The sequence below is a fragment of the Medicago sativa genome, chromosome 2 (genome assembly GCF_051527215.1).
Source record: "Medicago sativa cultivar Bolivia chromosome 2, Bolivia_mono, whole genome shotgun sequence".
NCBI lineage: Eukaryota > Viridiplantae > Streptophyta > Magnoliopsida > Fabales > Fabaceae > Medicago > Medicago sativa.
Genome location: NC_140750.1, coordinates 11,534,262 through 11,552,067, shown reverse-complemented (window position 1 = coordinate 11,552,067; position 17,806 = coordinate 11,534,262). Strand labels below are relative to the sequence as shown.

Below are 17,806 nucleotides of genomic sequence, written 5' to 3'. Positions count from 1 at the left end.
GTTGAAATAAGTACTTGACAAACGTATCTCTAACAACTAACCGACTTTTGTTTCTCCAAGATCTATTCTTGATGATGTTATGACAACCATATATATTTTTCCTTATATGAAATCCATTACTATGTGTGTAAAATAGGAGATGTAGCTTTAAAGCTTGATATTAGCAAAGTCTATGATGAAATTGACTAGAATCATTAGCACTTATTATAAAATCATAAAGTAGAGGTGATATTCATGGAGCCAAAATATGCAAGAATGCTCCGATTATTTTACATCTTCTTTTTTTTGTTGATAATTGTCTCTTATTATTCCAAAGCCTCTGATAGTGTAGCTCTTGCGATGAAACATATTCTATCCATTCATGAATATGCTTTGGGTCAAACGATTAATTTGCAAAAGTCTGAAATCTACTATAGTAGGAATGTGACCACTAAAGGGCAACCCGGTGCACTAAAGCTTCCGCATACGCAGGGTCTGGAAAAGGGTTCTACCATTTGGTGTATTATACGCAGTCTTACCCTGTTTTTTACACAAGAGGTTGTTTCCAGGAGTAGGAATGTGACCACTAATGTTAAGATTTTGGTTGCAAATAATTTGGGGGTGCAACAAGTGGTAGGTACTTGTAAATATCTTGAGTTACCCTCAATGGTTGGGAGGAGCATAAAATCAACTTCAAATTCATCAAGGATAAATTTTGGAAGAAAGTTAGCAATGTATTTTTTTTTTTTTTTTTTTTGTGGTGGCCGAGGTTCGAATCCCAGACTTTACATATATTATACATTGTCCTCATGAAGACAGTTAGTAGCGTGTCTCTCTTAGGCAGGTAGAGAGGTAATGATTAATTCCGTATTGCAAATTATTCCCTCTTATATTATGATCATTTTCTAATTATTTTGTCTCTTGGCGACGAAATTGAGAAAACGATAAACTCCTTCTCATGGGGTTACCACAAGGAGCAATTTAAAGGATTCATTGGCTAGAATCTTATATTAAGAATCTTGATAGAGCTCATGGTAGTAAGAAATGAATGAAACTAAATTAAGAAATTTTATTAAAATGAGTGAAGTGATTACAAAGTAGTTATATCAAGCCTTTATATAAAGCTAACTACTACTAGTAATTAACCAACTAGTTAGAAAGTGTTCCTAACACTTCCAGCCCCAGATGAAGGATACAAAAACATATCAAAACAAAGAAATTTTAAGAGAAATGTGATGCAAATACATCAGCTAAAAATGCCATGAAGGCAGATGCCAACATAAGTCATAAATCATAATGCTTAACCACTTGATAGAAGCTATGAAGCACGTCCTTAGTCATCAGATACGATATGGACACGCCGACACCGATAATAATTTTAAAAAAAAAATGACATAGTTCAATGTAATTATATATATTAGTGTCGTGTTGGTGTTGGACACAACACGTATCCGACACCAGGACATGCCTAATTCGAAGAGTATATGTGCTTCATATGATAGAAGCAAGTATACCAATCACTGCTTAACCACCATAAGACAAACTAACAACAAAATATATCAATGTTTACCCATACATTATGACAGACCAAAGCTAAAATCAAACCATTGAAACTGATATCAACAGATAAGCAAGCAAATCACCAGATAATTGGTGTGCACAGAACTTAACATCATTGAAAATACATGATTACTTCAATGCTAAACTATAAGAAGCTCAAATGAAATAAAACAGTTAAATCAAAAGAGTGAAATTAACTAGTTAAATTCCCAAAACAGAAGCAAAGAGAAAAAAAAGTGATTTTTTATTAACCACGTTCAGGGAAAGAGATAGATTCCTTGAAATCAGAAGATGGGTCAGAATCAGAATCATGAGATTGTTGAACCTCATTTTGCTGCTGCTGTTGAACTTGAGCTTTCTCCAAATAAGGTTTGAAACCAATTCGAAAACTCAAATAACCAAACGCTAATGCTCCCAAAACCACTATTCCTGACCTAATTGCATTCATCTTCATATCTGATTTCGGAATCTGAGCCATACTCTCTTCAATTCAACACTCAACTAACACAAAAAACTTCAACTTTCGCTTCCTATGATGAATTTGAATGTGAATCATACTTACTTTAAAAGCCAATTAGGTCAAGCTATTGCTTAACCCTAATCACTTGGTTAGTTTCCCTCCCAAGCACAAATTGGAGGTGTCAACACATCATTAAATGCTATTTTCAAAGTTTAAAATTTGAATTTGCCTAATTTCCCTCCTAAAGTGATTTACCAAGCTTACCACACAAGCCACACGACAGCAATAAATGCAGCTGCTAACTGTCCATTTGCCTCCTATTTCAATATGACCTTCCAGCTGCCATAAAATTTGAATTTCCCTTTCCTGCTTCACAACATTTATTTAAGCACTACTGTCAATTATTCTCTATCTATATTCCCATGCACCATCAAATAAAGTCTATTATCTAACTATAAATATAGGCGTGGTGGAAACAAAAGGCTTGCCTTTCTCATTCTAAAATCACTTAGCAAAAGACCTGTTCATTTCAAGAAATGGTTTTACGTGAGTTTGAGAGCTTACTTGCTTTGCATTGCTTGAAAGGTCCCATATTCATTTATATTTTTGTTCATGGTTTACTTCTTACCTGATATCGTTTCTAATGTTCTTGCTGTTTATTTCTTGGCAGCTCTACTTGATCCAAATCCAATCACTAACTTGGACAAAATTGTGAATATTTCGAACTATTTATGTTAAGTTTCATGCTAATAAGGTTAGTCTGCTATGATATATATATATATATATATATATATATATATATATGTGGATATTTCGTGTTGCATTCTTTCTTACTCCTCAATTTGTATTAATTTTTTGTTGTTGCATTCTGCAAGGTGATGTGATGTTGCTTAAAATGTTTGTGACCATGGGCGGTTCTATGGCTCGACGACCCCGGGCACCCGTCCGGGCTCAGGGCCAATTTTTTTGCAATTTTTTATGTAAATCCCGATGAATTTTTTATATAAACCCCTATAAATTGGGCAATTTTTTTGGATTTTTTATTATTTGCTTGCAATTTCTTATGTAAACCACTATAAATGTGTTGCAAATTTTTTTTGCCTGGGCTTTACAATAATCTTGGCTCCGCCACTGTTTGCGACTGACTTCGGTGATCAACTCAGCCATTTTGCTACTTTGGTCAATCCTACCAACAACGAGTTCGAGGCTGTTCCGCAATGTACGGCAACTATACATTGACTAGGGCGTAAGGCTTGGTACAAGTCATTTGGGTTATAATGGGATTCTCTCTTGCAATATTGGTCAAGTGATGATGTGTTTGATTTTTTTTTTTTTTGTCATTTTTCCATTTCAGCATAGTTTCTGTTCAACGTGTACCTCAATTAAGTTCAATGTTTTGTATATGTATGTGTGCGATGCACCGTTTATGAACTATGTATGGATTTTGACAAAACCATATTGACAGAATGCTTAATAATCACCAATTTAATAGGACAATCATTTGACATTTTAAAGGCCCGGTAACAAAGGAAAATGCTAAAATACACGACAAAGTTTGTCGTCAGATTTACACGACAAGTTTATAATTACCACTTACCATTTTTTTCCTAATTTTGATTTGACACAAAATGACAAATTTTGCCTCCACTGTATATTTCTTATGAGAAAACACCTCATTCAAGGTCCAAATCAACTTCTGTACGTGTCTTACCCACCATTGCTTTGGTAGAATTGTTTTTTAATATATACTATTGCTTTTGTATATAGTTCAATATTGGAACGTGGGTTCTGTATGTTTTTGCTTAGATAACATTGTTTTTTAATAAATACTATATACAAAAGCATCAATTAACTTGCTTAGAAACCATTAATAAAGCAAATTGAGTGTTCGTGCAGCTTTCATGTGTTGACTTTGTCGTGCTGTATAGCAGCACTCGGTAACAAAACAACAAGTATGCGCAATTGTAGTTTAAAAAAAAAATTACAACTACACGAGCAGGCATATCAAACGGATACCATAGTTCAACTATACTCGAGTGCCAATGATAAGATATAGTAGTACAAACTACTCCCTCTGATCACTATAATAAGCAAAAATTCACTTTTTAAATTCATTCAATAAATAATGTATGTAGTCTATATATATATACCATATACATCATTTATTGAATAAACCTAAAAAATCAACTTTTGCTTATGATAGTGACCGGAAGGAGTTTAATATTACTTATCCTTTCAAAAAAAACTATAATACTCCCTCCGTTTCAAAATGAGTGTCGTTTTAGGTGTTTACACACATATTAAGAAATGCAATGATTAAGAGAAAGAGAATGATTATTTTACCAAATTATCCTTATTAACTATTGGTTAGTTTTAAAAGTAATACTTTGGAAGTAGTGTGTAGAGTATTAATTGGAGGGTACAATTGAAAAGAAAAAGTTATTATTGCATTGGAAACTGAAATCGACACACATTTTGAAACAATTTTTTTTGGCTAAAGCGACACTCATTTTGAAACGGAGGGAGTACTACTTATGACATTGATTGCACATTGGTATCATATTTTTATTAATTAATTTGCGTGGCTCTAGAATATAGGTTGGGGTACTATCTATATGTAACTAATGTTGACAGTATAGCATAGTGTTAAATGGAGCAAAGATGGACTCCTGATTTGTGCACGCGTGTTCAGCATCAAGGTTAACAACATGCATTCATACAACCTCATTGAGGCACGCACATAAGTGTTGTCTATTGAACTTCCAAGCTACATGGCTAGGTATATACATGGTCATTATTATAAAATAGAAGGCTCGGTTTTCTTTTTAAAATTGACCTCTGGTAAAATAAAAAAGTAATTTTTTTGTGTGGCTATATTTTATTAAAAAATCAGAATTAGAAGAACTTCTAAACATGAAACGAAATAAAAAAAAAATAAGTGAAAGAGAGGTGAAATTTATCTAACAATGTCCTTTAGATTTGTCACTCTTCCGTTGTGGTATTTTTTTGTGATTAGCAACTTTTTTTTGATACGTTGGCAACTTGGTTTAAATTGAACCTTATGGCAATTTTTAAATTTTGGTACGACACCGTGTGCGGCTGAATCATTGTGTGAGTATTTAATATTATTTTTAAAGTTGATTTATTATTAAATCAACTTTTTTCTTTGGTATACTTTATTCGTGTATATTACGGTAATAAGACCCGTGCGGAGCACGGGTCGATGGTCTAGTTGAGTTGAATTTTGATACTAGGGTATATATAGTACTAGAAACTTTGAAAAATTAAAAACGACGTCGTTTTGAGAATCTTCCAGTTGGGAACACGTGCACGTCACGTGTGTCATAAAAAACATGAAAAGAGTGAAACTTTCTCACTATCCCTCAATTTCTGAGCTTAGTACCTTTCTGGGCTAGAGTAATTTTTATTTTCCAGGTATTATAAACAATTTTTTTGTTAATTCATTTGTACCCTTTATTCAAATGTTGTGTTTGTGTGCTATGTTTTGTGAAAAGTTTGTGTTTTGATATGTATTTTGTTATCAAAATTTGGTTATAAGAATTAGGGGATGCATTCATGTTTGGGTTTATGAATAGGTTTATTTTTTTATTTTGTGAATTCATGGTTGTGTTGGTGTGTTATGTCCTCTAAAGAATTGAGTCTTTATATGAAAATTTTACCATGAAAATTGATATTAGAATTGGGGGGTTTGTGTTTTTAAGGTATTCATGTTTGGGTTTGTGAATAGGGGTTGCTGTTTGGTCATGTTAATGAAACATGTGGTCATGAATTCTCAGTTACCCTTGTTGTATTGTGCAAAGAATTGTATGCTACTGGCTTCTTCGCCTGTTTTCAGAAGACATCGGTTTTTGATAAGATCTCTTGGAGGTAGCATTGATCATCATACCAATTATAGTTCTGGAAAAATGCAGTCTGTTGAGGTTGATGCTGAGAGGGTTATTAGAGAAATTACTCCTGTCCTAGATCGAAGTAGACATAAAGGCCAGGCAGGTACACAATTCTTGCAAATCCATATCTTCATTTTTTTTTTAATAACTGGTGACGATTATGTGTCTTCTTTCTGTCATTCGATGTGTGCTACCATTTTTTTAAGAGGCAAATCTTAGTTGTTACTATGATATGTTAGTAGCGACGGTGTTAATTATATATTAAAAGGTTCTGCACCTGCGAATTGGGCTGCGGAAAAATGTTTTTGATGTTCGAAACCGCAATGCAACGATGATTAAGAGCGCATTTGACTGCGATTTTCCGCAATATCAACGATTGCAATGTGCAGCCGCAACTGTTACCCTATTAGTAGTCAGTGTTTGAACTCTGGACCTCCTTCTGGTGTCTCAGTTCAACCAATTGAGTCACACCTTAGGGACATGTGCTAACATATTTACTCTTACATCTAAGTTTACTTCGATTTTTTCATTCCTTGCCTTTTTGTTTTCTAAACATTTCCATGTGATAAGAAGTTCCCTGATTATTGCAAATATGCCTAGCATAGCTTATATGTATTTTGTGTCTGTCTCAATGTCTTGATAGAGAATTAGAAATATCTAACTTTTTTTTCAATTATGTTTCAAATCAGGAAACATAGCTGTTATTGGAGGGTGTCGAGAATATACAGGTGCACCATACTTTGCTGCTATTTCAGCCTTAAAAATTGTTAGTACTTGTACTCTTTCTTTTTACTCTTTCAAAGTTACAGTACTATTCATCTTGAATGAAATCATACTAACTATTTTTCCATCCATGCAGGGTGCAGATTTGTCCCATGTATTCTGTACAAAAGATGCTGCTCCTGTCATCAAAAGCTACAGTCCTGAGTTGATTGTGCACCCTGTTTTGGAAGAATCGTATAGTGTCAGGTACGACTTCGATGCACTCTTCATCTTTCTGAGTGCACATTTATAAAATATACCTAGTGAATGTTGTTTTTAATGAAAGACTAATTTCAGGGAGGAGGACAAGAAAAACATATCAATCAAGGTTCTTGCTGAAGTTGGCAAATGGTTAGAAAGGTTTGACTGTCTAGTCATTGGTCCAGGCCTTGGAAGAGACACATTTCTTCTAGTATGCTATCTCTTCATAAGCTTCGCTTGAATCATTAGATCCCAGCTTTATTATACACTTGGAAATAGGTTACTTATCAAACATTTTGACAATGTTACCAGGACTGTGTGAGTGACATCATAAGACATGCAAGAAAGTCAAACATCCCAATTGTGATAGATGGGGTATGTATGTCAAGGTTTGGACGTCTTGTTGTAGTCTGATTAACATAAGTGTATTGCTTACTGTTTCGGCATATTTCAGGATGGACTTTTTCTTGTTACAAATCACCTTGAACTTGTTAGTGGCTATGCATTAGCTGTTCTAACCCCAAATGTCAATGAATATAAGCGACTTGTACAGAAAGTACTGAGTTCTGAAGTAAATAACGAAGATCCTGCTGAGCAAGTGCTTACTCTTTCCAAACAGTAAGTTCCTCATTTTAGTTGTTCTATTTGTTGTTTGCTATTTCTGAGATCTGTTTCTGTTGCTTCTTTACTGTAACCACATGTTTCCTCAGCATCCTAACTTGTGTAAATCATAAAAAGCATGCTACCTATATGGATAGTGATTTAAACCAGTTTCTCTTCCACTGCATTCAATCTTATGAAATATAATAGGCTAATGGTAGTTTCATCTAATCAGCATTATAGTGTAGTGCTCACTCCAGTCAATTGACAATTTTCAAGGGCTAAGCTGGCAAATGAGTCATATTATAAATGTTCAATTTTATGTTCAAGTTTGGACCATGAAAGTCTGTAAGTGGCAGATTATGATTCTTTGATTTTCTTGCTAAAAGAAAATTAATTGCTTTCACAACAGAAAGAATTACAGCATGATAAATTGTTTGATTGGATTACAGATACGTTTGAGTGATTTCTCATTACTCCCTGGTACTAAGTACAAAACTTTAATGACAGTTGGGGATTGCTTTTTGCAGAATTGGTGGTGTTACTATCCTAAGAAAAGGGAAATCTGATCTAATAAGCGATGGTGACAAAGGTAGATCTTCGATAAATATAAAATCCCGGTTTTCCTTCTTGTCTAGTTTCTTATTTTGGGCAGGTGGGATAATGAATGTCATTTCCTTGTTCTTCCATCTTTCACTTGACCGGCACATTTTCGATTCCAATCAAGAATGTAATGTTCATGCCGCATGCCATACTAAAGTTGTCAGTGGCCGTATGACATGTTATATACAAGATAATCAATCTATCTGAAAGCTTACAAATTATTGCATTTATTTGACCATTTATATTGAGAAAAAGAACTCTTGAAAATTATAACCAAATGAACAGTTCTGCTAAAATAAAAATAAAACAAATAAATGAACAATAGCCTCTTTTACACAAAATCTTGTTAATATTTTACACAAACTTAAAATTACTTTTTTGGTTGATGTTTAAATAAATGGGCCTACAATTGTCCTCTCTGAGATTAGTCTATGGGATAGGGGCTTTATGTTATGGAAACAATGATCGATGACGCATGATATGTATTTTATGATATAGATTAGAGACTGTTTTAAACATTTGGCATGGGGCTTATAGGGAATGCATATTAAAATGATCCAAAGATGTTTCGAAACCATTTGATTTGGGTCTGTTATTTGTGCAGTCAAAACAGTTAGCATCTATGGTTCTCCTAGACGCTGTGGTGGCCAAGGCGATATCCTTTCTGGAAGGCAAGTGATTTTTTTTTTTTTTGCATTGTATTTGTGAAATTCCTTCCAGGAAACTTTATGATGCAGTAGTCTTAAATTGCTCTTCTTTATGTCATATGGAGTTCTCATTAATCTTGCTCTTCTTTATGTCACACAGAGTTCTCTTTATTTTTATCATTGATTTATCTTCTCCTTCCCTTGTTAGTTTCTTACTTTATCTATAAGTGCATTCAAGAAACAGTTGGAAGATGTCTAGAAAAATCAGAAGAAATTTTAAAGGCTTCATCCCTGAAAAGAAAATAGAAAGAGAGAAATTACTCATTCATTTCTTGTTTGTTGTGTTTGTATCTTTTGATTCATTGAAAGCGAGAAGCAAATCATACAATCACTGTCTCTGTGGTCTTTTAACCAATAGTTGTTTTAAAGTAACAAGTTGTTAAGCTTCTACAGTTCCGCTAATTCACCGAGTCTACTGACCTTGTGGGCATTTTTTGATAGCGAATTGTGGACTATTGTATTCTGCAGTTTTCACTTATTCCATCTTGGCTATTCGAAATAGGACCTATAATACTGTTCATTTAAGGTCATTAAATTTAGTGGTTGAATGCAAGCAACTAATGTATTTCATTTAAGGTCAAACCGTTCATTTAGTACTTGAGCTCAATCCTTAAATGAAACAATTTTTGACCAATTTTTATTTATCTCCCTGTCGAACTCTTGATTACCAAAGCTCTTTTCTCTTGAGAGTCTGAGAGTTAAGACAAAAGAATAGTGATTAGTAAAAAATAAAAAATAAATGTCAGTTAAGTATTTGTGTCATATGTTTATTTTAAATGATACAGTGTTGCTGTCTTTTTGTCGTGGGCACGCCAACATATTGAAGCCGCTGGTCCAGATTCATATCTCAGGTTAACGTTTTCTATTTTTCTTAGGTATGCGTATGTTATATCATCTTTGAATATCAGTTATATCCTTGATAATTATATTTTTGTTCCAGTTCTAAAAATCCAGCAGTGTTGGGATCCATTGCTGGTTCTGCTATGATGAGGAAGGCAGCTTCCCTTGCTTTCTCAGATAAGAAAAGATCAACTGTCACTGGTGACATCATTGAATGCTTAGGGAAAAGGTAGCTTATTATTGAAAATTTGAAAAACATTTGTTTGATCACGAGCAAGTTACGTTACAAATAAGCTCATCTATTCTTTCTTGCAGTTTGGAAGATATTTGTCCTGCCGGTTCATGCAGTTTGTGACCTCCAAACACTTGTATAAAATGTGTCGAGTTACTGGTATGATTTGCCTAAAAAATAGTTTGTTGTATTTAATAAAGGCAGTCACGCTGTTTGTGACATCCATCAACTCAAATCTTTGTTTGTTCAAGGCAACATTTGTGTGGTCATTGCATATTTACATGTGAATGTCGTGAATTTTTTAATGATGGCCAATTTAGGAAGACAATAAAATTGTGACAAATGCTCTTACAAGAATAAATGTTTTTTTTTTACAGGATTGCGTTCATGGTTCATCCTTCTTCAACAACATACACAATGTGTGTGGTCATTACATGTTAACTTAGATAATTTTTAAACATAGGGTACATAGGCTTCAAGCACCCAAAACTAGCTCTATGTAATGCTCGAGAATGGATTCTCTCAATTTTTCCCCCCTCATGTTTCCTGATCTCCACCATTAAAACCAACTTTTTCCTTTGACCTAAAAAAAAATAAAAACAACTTTTTCCTAAAATCTTTCTCTCCTTTTCAATGAGTGGCGGAGATTTCAATGGACCCTCATGTTACATGAGAGGATCCATTTTCAACCGATGTGTATGTCGAACATCTCAGAGTTACATGAGGCTTAGTGTATGACTACGCATCATCATCCACGTATTAAATGTGTTTATACTGAACCAACAACCACATGATCCCACTTAATTCCACATATAAGACTCCATGTCAGCTCTCAAGTGCCACATCACTGATCCCACATGTATCACTACATAGGATAATCACTAGCAAATGATGAGCATACTTTCATTTTTACAACTTATTTACTCTTAGATAAACGCTACACATACACTAAAAATTTAAAAATCTTATTCCTTTTTGCTCTTGGACAAGACTTTTTTTTTTTTTAATGTAAATGATCTTATAATTTGTGACGGAGGGAGTAGGTTGTTTCCAAGAGGATTTGAACCCCCAGAATCTTGAGATTGAAAAGGTCAAATTTTTATCTATGAACTGTTGCCTCGTGAATAAGTGGATCATTACTAAATTATTAGTTGAAAGATGGAAGTTTGTATCTAAACAACTTTTTTTTATATAGAATGAGAGTACTACAGAATCTCAAAGCCAGACGCATATATTTTTATTATTACATTCGAAATGCAACTGGTCGTTTTTTGAAACACATAAAATCCTATGTAGTAATACACAAAACTTGCAACAGAATTATTAAACTCTACAATGACTAGTCCCATTCTCCACAATTATGAGTAAACCTATTTACATTATGGTCCCTTCATACATGTCTTATAGTCACAATCACACAAACCCATTACTCCATTAATGCATCCATCATATGATACTCCATTTGGAAAGATATCTACTCTGTGGCTGCAAGAACTGCTGGCCCTTCCACCTGTTAATTCATCATAAATATCTATTGTAAGAGACAATAGATAATGGAGACAATAGACAAAGAGAACCAAGAGTTTTAGAGGTAATTGTTAATTACCTTGAAAGTTGCACCCCAAATTTCCTCCTCATTAGCAGGCACTGCAGTAATCTTATTCTTTGGATTCTCATAACATCTTAACCCTCCAACTGCTGTTGAGTAGAAACATCCTGTACAATTTACATAGCAACAAGGTCAATAATGAGAGAATAAATTAGGAGTTGAGGGAAGAAAATGATACAGCACACTGTGCACAGAGACAGTGTCATTGTAAATACTTTGTTTCACCCCTACTTATAAATATGTCATATTTACTATTTATAAGATGTTGGTTTAGTGGTAAGAGTTTAGCCTTGTAATTCTAAGGGACGAAGTTCAAATTTCCTCGGTTGTAAACTAGTCATTAGTCCCGGCAAGAAATCGGTTCTAATAGATTGTTGAAAGTTGATTTAGTGAATGTTTAATCTGAGTGGTCCCACGTCAAATTAATGGTCAAGATTATTTGCTGTATATAACTGTGATGCAGTCACAACAATGAATCAGAATCTAATGCATATGGTCACTGTCTACATATAGTTGCCTAAACATTGGAAATTGGAATTAATATTTATAAACACACGTGAGCACCTAATCAAGTGAGAGTTTGATAAGCCGACTTGACTTCAAATGAATTTAATTTGGTTAAAATTGAGTTTGGAGTGAAGTAATTAATCTCTTAAGACTCTAAAAAGGCATAATCAACATAAAACGTGAGTGTTAGTAATTTTTAACTTCACGCAAAATATTTTATGAGTTCTGTCACTTTCAGTTAAACCAAACTTTGAAAGCAAAGTCTATTTATATTCAAAGTAACCAAAAATGTATATTTTTAAAAAGTTCAATTTTCTAGGATATAAAGTTAATTTTACACTCTTCAATGAAAATAAAAATAAAAATTACTAAACTCACCTTGAGGGAAAGAAGCAAGTGACTTTCCACAAGCACCTTTAAGCAAATCAGCATCATCAGCAAAGGCTACATATCCATCAGCAGTTATTCCCCAATATAGAGGAACCTTTCCAGATTGGTCCTATCAAAAATAATACAAACAAAACGCTATTGGTAAAAAAATAAATTAAAAGGGACTTATAATAAGGGACGGAGTTATAAATAACTTACGGAAGCGACAAAGAGTGTGGAAGTGGATTTGTCGAAAACTATGAAAGCAAAACTACCACTAAGATGACCAACAACATGATTAGCAGGGTAAGGTGCACGATCACGTAAAGCTTTGTAAGCTTCAATCATAAGAACTACTTCATTGGCAGATTTTGCAAGTCCATATTGCTGTCTCAAGCTTCCTAGATTGTCTAGAGATCCTTCAAACAAGCAGAATATCTCATCCTTCACAGCGAATGACCTAACATTTTCAACTCAAATATTTAGACAACAAACTTAGAATATCTTGCAATCTAGCTAACATGTCACATGTTGTCCCTAAAGATGTAGTCGTGTTATGAGTTGAGATGTTGAACGAGTATTAAGAATGAGATCCAGAGTTTAATTTTGTGTTAACAAAGTCTCTCTCCCTTTAAAAAATTTACCACTAAAATTTTGTCTTTAAAAAAACATGTTACATGTCTTATACTAAACATGGTTACTATACTATGATTATTGACCAAGTACTGTTTCATTTCTAATAATTGCACACCCATGAATATGAAATAGGTAACCGAGTAGATAGAAATTGAGTTTTAATTATTGACTTAGTTTCTTTATATTCCTATTGTTAAGTGTTTAACCAAATTCGTGTGCTAATTAAAAGTTGATAGTGAAATAGCAACTAACGATGTGATTGTGAACTAGACATCTACCTTTCCAACTTAGGTAGATTAGGTAACCTTCCAATTTAAGTGTGTGTAATATAGAACATAGTCTGACCAACTCTACTTGGGTTAGTGAAGAGGGTTCTTATTGCAAAGTGTAATTTTTACCAAAATAAAGGTGGATCATCGCGAGTGGAACAATCTAAACATATATTTAGTATATATTTGAAATCTTTGTGAATTTGATAAAATCGTAGTGATGCCTTGGTTTTATAGAAGCTTCAAAGTATAGTTTTTGCGGTTCACCGTGAATCTAAATCTGCTCTAAAAATCTGAAGATTTCAAGAGTATAATTGTATCCCTTTCTATTATCTCTATTTGTCCCTCTCTTCACTTCTCAGTCTCACATCCTTTAAATGCACTGTGACACAATCTTTGTCTTATTGTTTATATGGTTTTCTATTTCATTGCCTGGTCCCAACAACCTACTCCACATTAATCTTATCCTTATTCCATCCTTCTTAGGCCATAAGAAAAAATATTCCAAAGAAAACAGAAGTTGGTAAGTGAATGAAAGTGAGAAAGTCAACATTTTGGAATGGACAGTGCACACCCAAAGTGGCTAATAATTGCAATCGAACACCCCAGTTGAAGTGACCACGAAATTTCACATCTACTATTGGTCAAAGAAAGTTGAGCCAGGATAATTTTGTCCTAACATTTGATAAGGAAATTTTGTCCTAAGATTGGATGAAATGCAATAAATTATAAATATATTAAAATAATTAAAAATAAAAGTGATGATTTAATTGTTTAAGGAATCATATGATAGAATGAAAAAAAATATATACATTCAATAAGAAGTTAGCTTTCAGGTAAGAGTTTCCCTTGATAATCTCAAAGACGGAATTTAAATATCATATGAACCAGTTGAAAAATGACTATTGATCTAATCGTTATTAATAATAATTTCTCCTTTCACATTTTGTTACAATTGAATATTGATGTTTTATCTCTTTCATTTTTAACTTAACGTTTAAATTATAAATTTTAATATTTCATCTCTTCCTATCAATACATCTTAAGATTGGTTAGTATAATGTTCACATAAATTATTATAAAAGAAATTTCCACTTAAACTCATTTGTAGATTTGAAGTGTTTAAACATTTCCCTATAATAAAGGACTAAAGGGGTCAAGTTGAATGCACACCATAGCTTTTTAACTCTAATTTTTAAACTAAACAAGAAAAGATAGGCTCGTATTGGTTGATCATGGGGGCCATAGATCAATAATTCAATCTGAGATTCACAAATTGTCGTGACGCAAAGGGAGACTATGGCATGACAAAGACACCTTACAGGATATTTTTATCAATTACTGTTGTTTTCTCTCTTCTAATTCATGAACTTTAAAAACAAAATGAATAATTCTGTCACTAATAATATAAAAGAATTTTAATCATTAATATGAAAAATATAAGAAAAATAGTAGGATTAGAATCTTCATCATTATCAAAACCTAATTCGGTCCAACCTATTTTCACATTCTTTGTAACTGAAACAAGCAAGTTTGAGACTAGTTTTTTGTTCATTAGATGTATGAAACCGACGTAAGACAAGGTTGAAACATAGTTTAAACTTTTTACTCAAAATTTCTTTACCTAACACCTATCTTTACCTACCTTGTTTGGTTAATTAAATTGAGTAGTTTTGACAAAAAAATATATCTATTTAAAACAAAATTTATAGGATATTTAATCATAATATATAGGATATGTGAAACCCACATCAGCAACAATAATTACTAAATATAATTATGAAAAGAGCATTGCTATTTATCTAGAGAGTTGTTATCAAGAATTTATCAAAAAAAGCTGGCTAAAAAATACTCAATTTTAAAAATTTATTAAATATTCTTCAATAAACTTTGATCCTTTGGAACGACAATGGACTCGGGTACTTAGGTCCCCTGATTAAAGCTCTTCGTTCCTCTTTAAAAATGTGCTCTATGTTGATTGAACCTTGTTCTTCCCCATAAACTCAATGTTGCTTAATCAACGAAGCCACATCCATTGCATTTTGAAAAAGTTTGATTTTTCGTAAAAAAAAAAATGGTTGATTCATTTTTTTAATAAAAACTAGTTGATTAGTTAACTAGATTAAACTATGTTGGATGAGGTTCTTCAACAAAAAACGACTCTTGGTTGGATACCAAGAAGAGAAAATTTCAACGCAAACGAAAGCACACCTTAGCAAAAAGCAAATAAACAAAAGAAAACCCTGAAATATATTATGGTTGAACACTAAATGACTACATCCACAATTTCATAATAAAATATTTTAATATTTAAGTTGCAATTTTTACAAGTAGAAATTTGTAAACCTTCTCGAACATAGACTACTATCCAAGATTGCATGCATCCAAAAACTAGAGTTTATGGTGAATAAAACTTGTTGAAATTTGGGGTATAATTCATCCTTGCAAAACCGGAAACCGGCTTGTAAGGCAGGGTGTGTTTCCACTTTATAAATTCTGATCAAGCTTCCTATCTATTCGATATGAGACTAAATCCACCCCCTCAAAGACAAAGACAAGATAACATAGGGCCAAATCGCAATTAAGGTGAGATTTTCAACAAAACTCATATGTCCAATAAACACTATTTCTATTACTTTTTCTCACTAAATAATTTGTTTTTTGTGTGAATTAAGTATTTTCCTTAATCATTTTGACTAGACAGCTTTGTTTATATTTATTTTAATTTTATTTTTTCTCTCCTCTCAACAAAACAAAGACCTTATTTTTCCTTAATGAACCATCAAAAATGACAATGACATCAATTGCTTGCTACCCCCATCTTATCGGCTCAAGATGATCCTAATCTCCTCTTTCACCGACTGATTATCAAATCATCGCCATTGGATCACCTACCTACCCCACCACCCAAATTGTTACTATTGCAACACATCACAATCCTATTTTTCAAATAAATAAAAATCTTGACGTATTTTTCACTCCACTCGGCCTTCTCTTCTGGGGCCTTCAACAGACAAGAACAAAATAATTTAATAAAGCTTTTATGACGAAAACTAGAATAAAACTAGGTTTAGAATATTTTTAACAAATACTACACTAATTTTTTTTTTTTGTCAAATAATGTGATTGCTAGATATCCATCTCATACGATGAATAAGTGAGACGTTTAAAGTTCAAATCAGACTTCTGCATGTTTTATATAATATATTCTCCGATTAAGTTAGGATCACGCAGACAAATACAACACTATTATTTTTTGTAATCCCATGAGTTCAACTCAATTGAACAAGAACCAATTGAGCTAGTTCCTTCTTAAAAAAAAAAAAAAAAACCAATTGAGCTAGTTCCATATTTTAATTATTTTTGTTTTGTTTCCTACATGTTTGCTCTATGTAATGTATACGGACGGTCATATGCTAATTATTCGTATGATGTGTAAAATTAACTCCTATAATTATAATAGCTCTCGAATAAAATATAAGAAGTGGTCGGTCTACAATTATAATAGCTCTCGAATAAAATATAAGAAGTGGTTGTTGTGAACTTAACTGAGTTGATAAAGATATCATATAATATATATATAGATCACGCCTCATAACTACTCCCTCCGGTCACTATTATAAGCAAATTTTGACTTTTTAGGTTCATTCAATAAATGATGTATGTGGTCTACAATATAGACTATATACATCATTTATTAAATGAATCTAAAATGTAAAAATTTGCTGATAACAGTGACCGGAGGGAGTACTAAACTATTTGAAAAAAAAATAATTGAAAAATTGATTTTCTCAAAGAGATAAATAAACATAAGAGTGGTTAGTAGCCACTAGTTAGTGATCCAATGGATCAGCGATCATCAATCAGAGACACTTAAGACACCAACAAAGTTCATAGCTAGCTAATCAAAAGCTTTTTCTATCATGAGTAAATTTCTTTCTTGGTTCTACTCTATCGTATTTTGATCAACGAAAGTTGATATATCTGATTAAAAATTTAGATTAAATACATCAAAGAAGATTATAAGATCGTGCAGTGTTTAAAATTTACCTTGGTTGCCAAGGTGACTCCTCATGGTGTGTATAAGCCAACTGCACATCCTCCCCAACCTGCAGTGACACAGCTGAAGCCTTCCTCTCCACAAACCTTTTCAGCAGCAAATTCGCCGACGTCTTCGGCGACGGTGTTCGGCTACCAGCAGCCACCAGCTCCTCCGGAGGAGACACCACTGAGCTACTGAATATCCCCAACATATTTTTTCTCTCTAAAAAAGATAAAAATAAAAATAAAAAAATAGTCCCTAGTGTTTAACACAGGATGGAATGGGATGGGATGGGAAATGAGCATGGAGGATGTGTTTGGTTATATAGAGTGAAAACAAGAGGGTAATTTAGTCATTGCATATTATGTATTAAAATATTGGTGTATCTATAATTCCGTCACTGTTTGTGATTAATTGACAGGTTAATTAAAGAAAATAGTGGCATGGGACCAAAGAGGATGGCGATTATAGCACGAGAAGAATCAGGATCAGATACCTTTTTTGGATTTTTATCCATTATCA

General features: G+C 33.0%; 2 protein-coding genes and 1 long non-coding RNA gene across 4 annotated transcripts; 2 read left to right on the top strand and 1 right to left on the bottom strand.

The window, feature by feature from the left end:
- The first annotated feature begins 2,186 nt into the window (after nucleotides 1-2,186).
- Nucleotides 2,187-3,496, top strand: LOC146944535 (uncharacterized). Its single transcript, XR_015025962.1, has 3 exons — nucleotides 2,187-2,584; nucleotides 2,670-2,753; nucleotides 2,875-3,496. It is a non-coding gene; the product is annotated as an uncharacterized LOC146944535 (long non-coding RNA).
- A 1,881-nt stretch (nucleotides 3,497-5,377) lies between these two features.
- On the top strand, nucleotides 5,378-10,226 carry LOC146944534 (pfkB-like carbohydrate kinase family protein). Of its 2 annotated transcripts, none has more exons than XM_085742899.1 (12): nucleotides 5,378-5,434; nucleotides 5,856-6,010; nucleotides 6,597-6,673; nucleotides 6,767-6,876; nucleotides 6,967-7,081; nucleotides 7,183-7,245; nucleotides 7,325-7,488; nucleotides 8,001-8,062; nucleotides 8,678-8,744; nucleotides 9,566-9,631; nucleotides 9,721-9,849; nucleotides 9,936-10,226. In XM_085742899.1, the coding sequence occupies exons 2-12, from the start codon at nucleotides 5,926-5,928 to the stop codon at nucleotides 9,973-9,975; spliced, it is 978 nt and encodes a 325-aa protein (XP_085599025.1). In that variant the 5' UTR covers nucleotides 5,378-5,434; nucleotides 5,856-5,925; the 3' UTR covers nucleotides 9,976-10,226. The 2 variants fall into 2 exon arrangements, with proteins under 2 accessions (XP_085599025.1, XP_085599024.1); XM_085742898.1 differs by having other exon boundaries at nucleotides 5,748-6,010.
- Nucleotides 10,227-11,067: 841 nt separating this feature from the next.
- Nucleotides 11,068-17,571, bottom strand: AILP1 (aluminum induced protein with YGL and LRDR motifs). The gene is made up of 5 exons (XM_085742900.1): nucleotides 17,293-17,571; nucleotides 12,557-12,797; nucleotides 12,347-12,467; nucleotides 11,459-11,568; nucleotides 11,068-11,362 (listed from the first exon to the last, which is right to left on the bottom strand). The coding sequence occupies exons 1-5, from the start codon at nucleotides 17,493-17,495 to the stop codon at nucleotides 11,327-11,329; spliced, it is 711 nt and encodes a 236-aa protein (XP_085599026.1). The 5' UTR covers nucleotides 17,496-17,571; the 3' UTR covers nucleotides 11,068-11,326.
- Nucleotides 17,572-17,806: the final 235 nt, after the last annotated feature.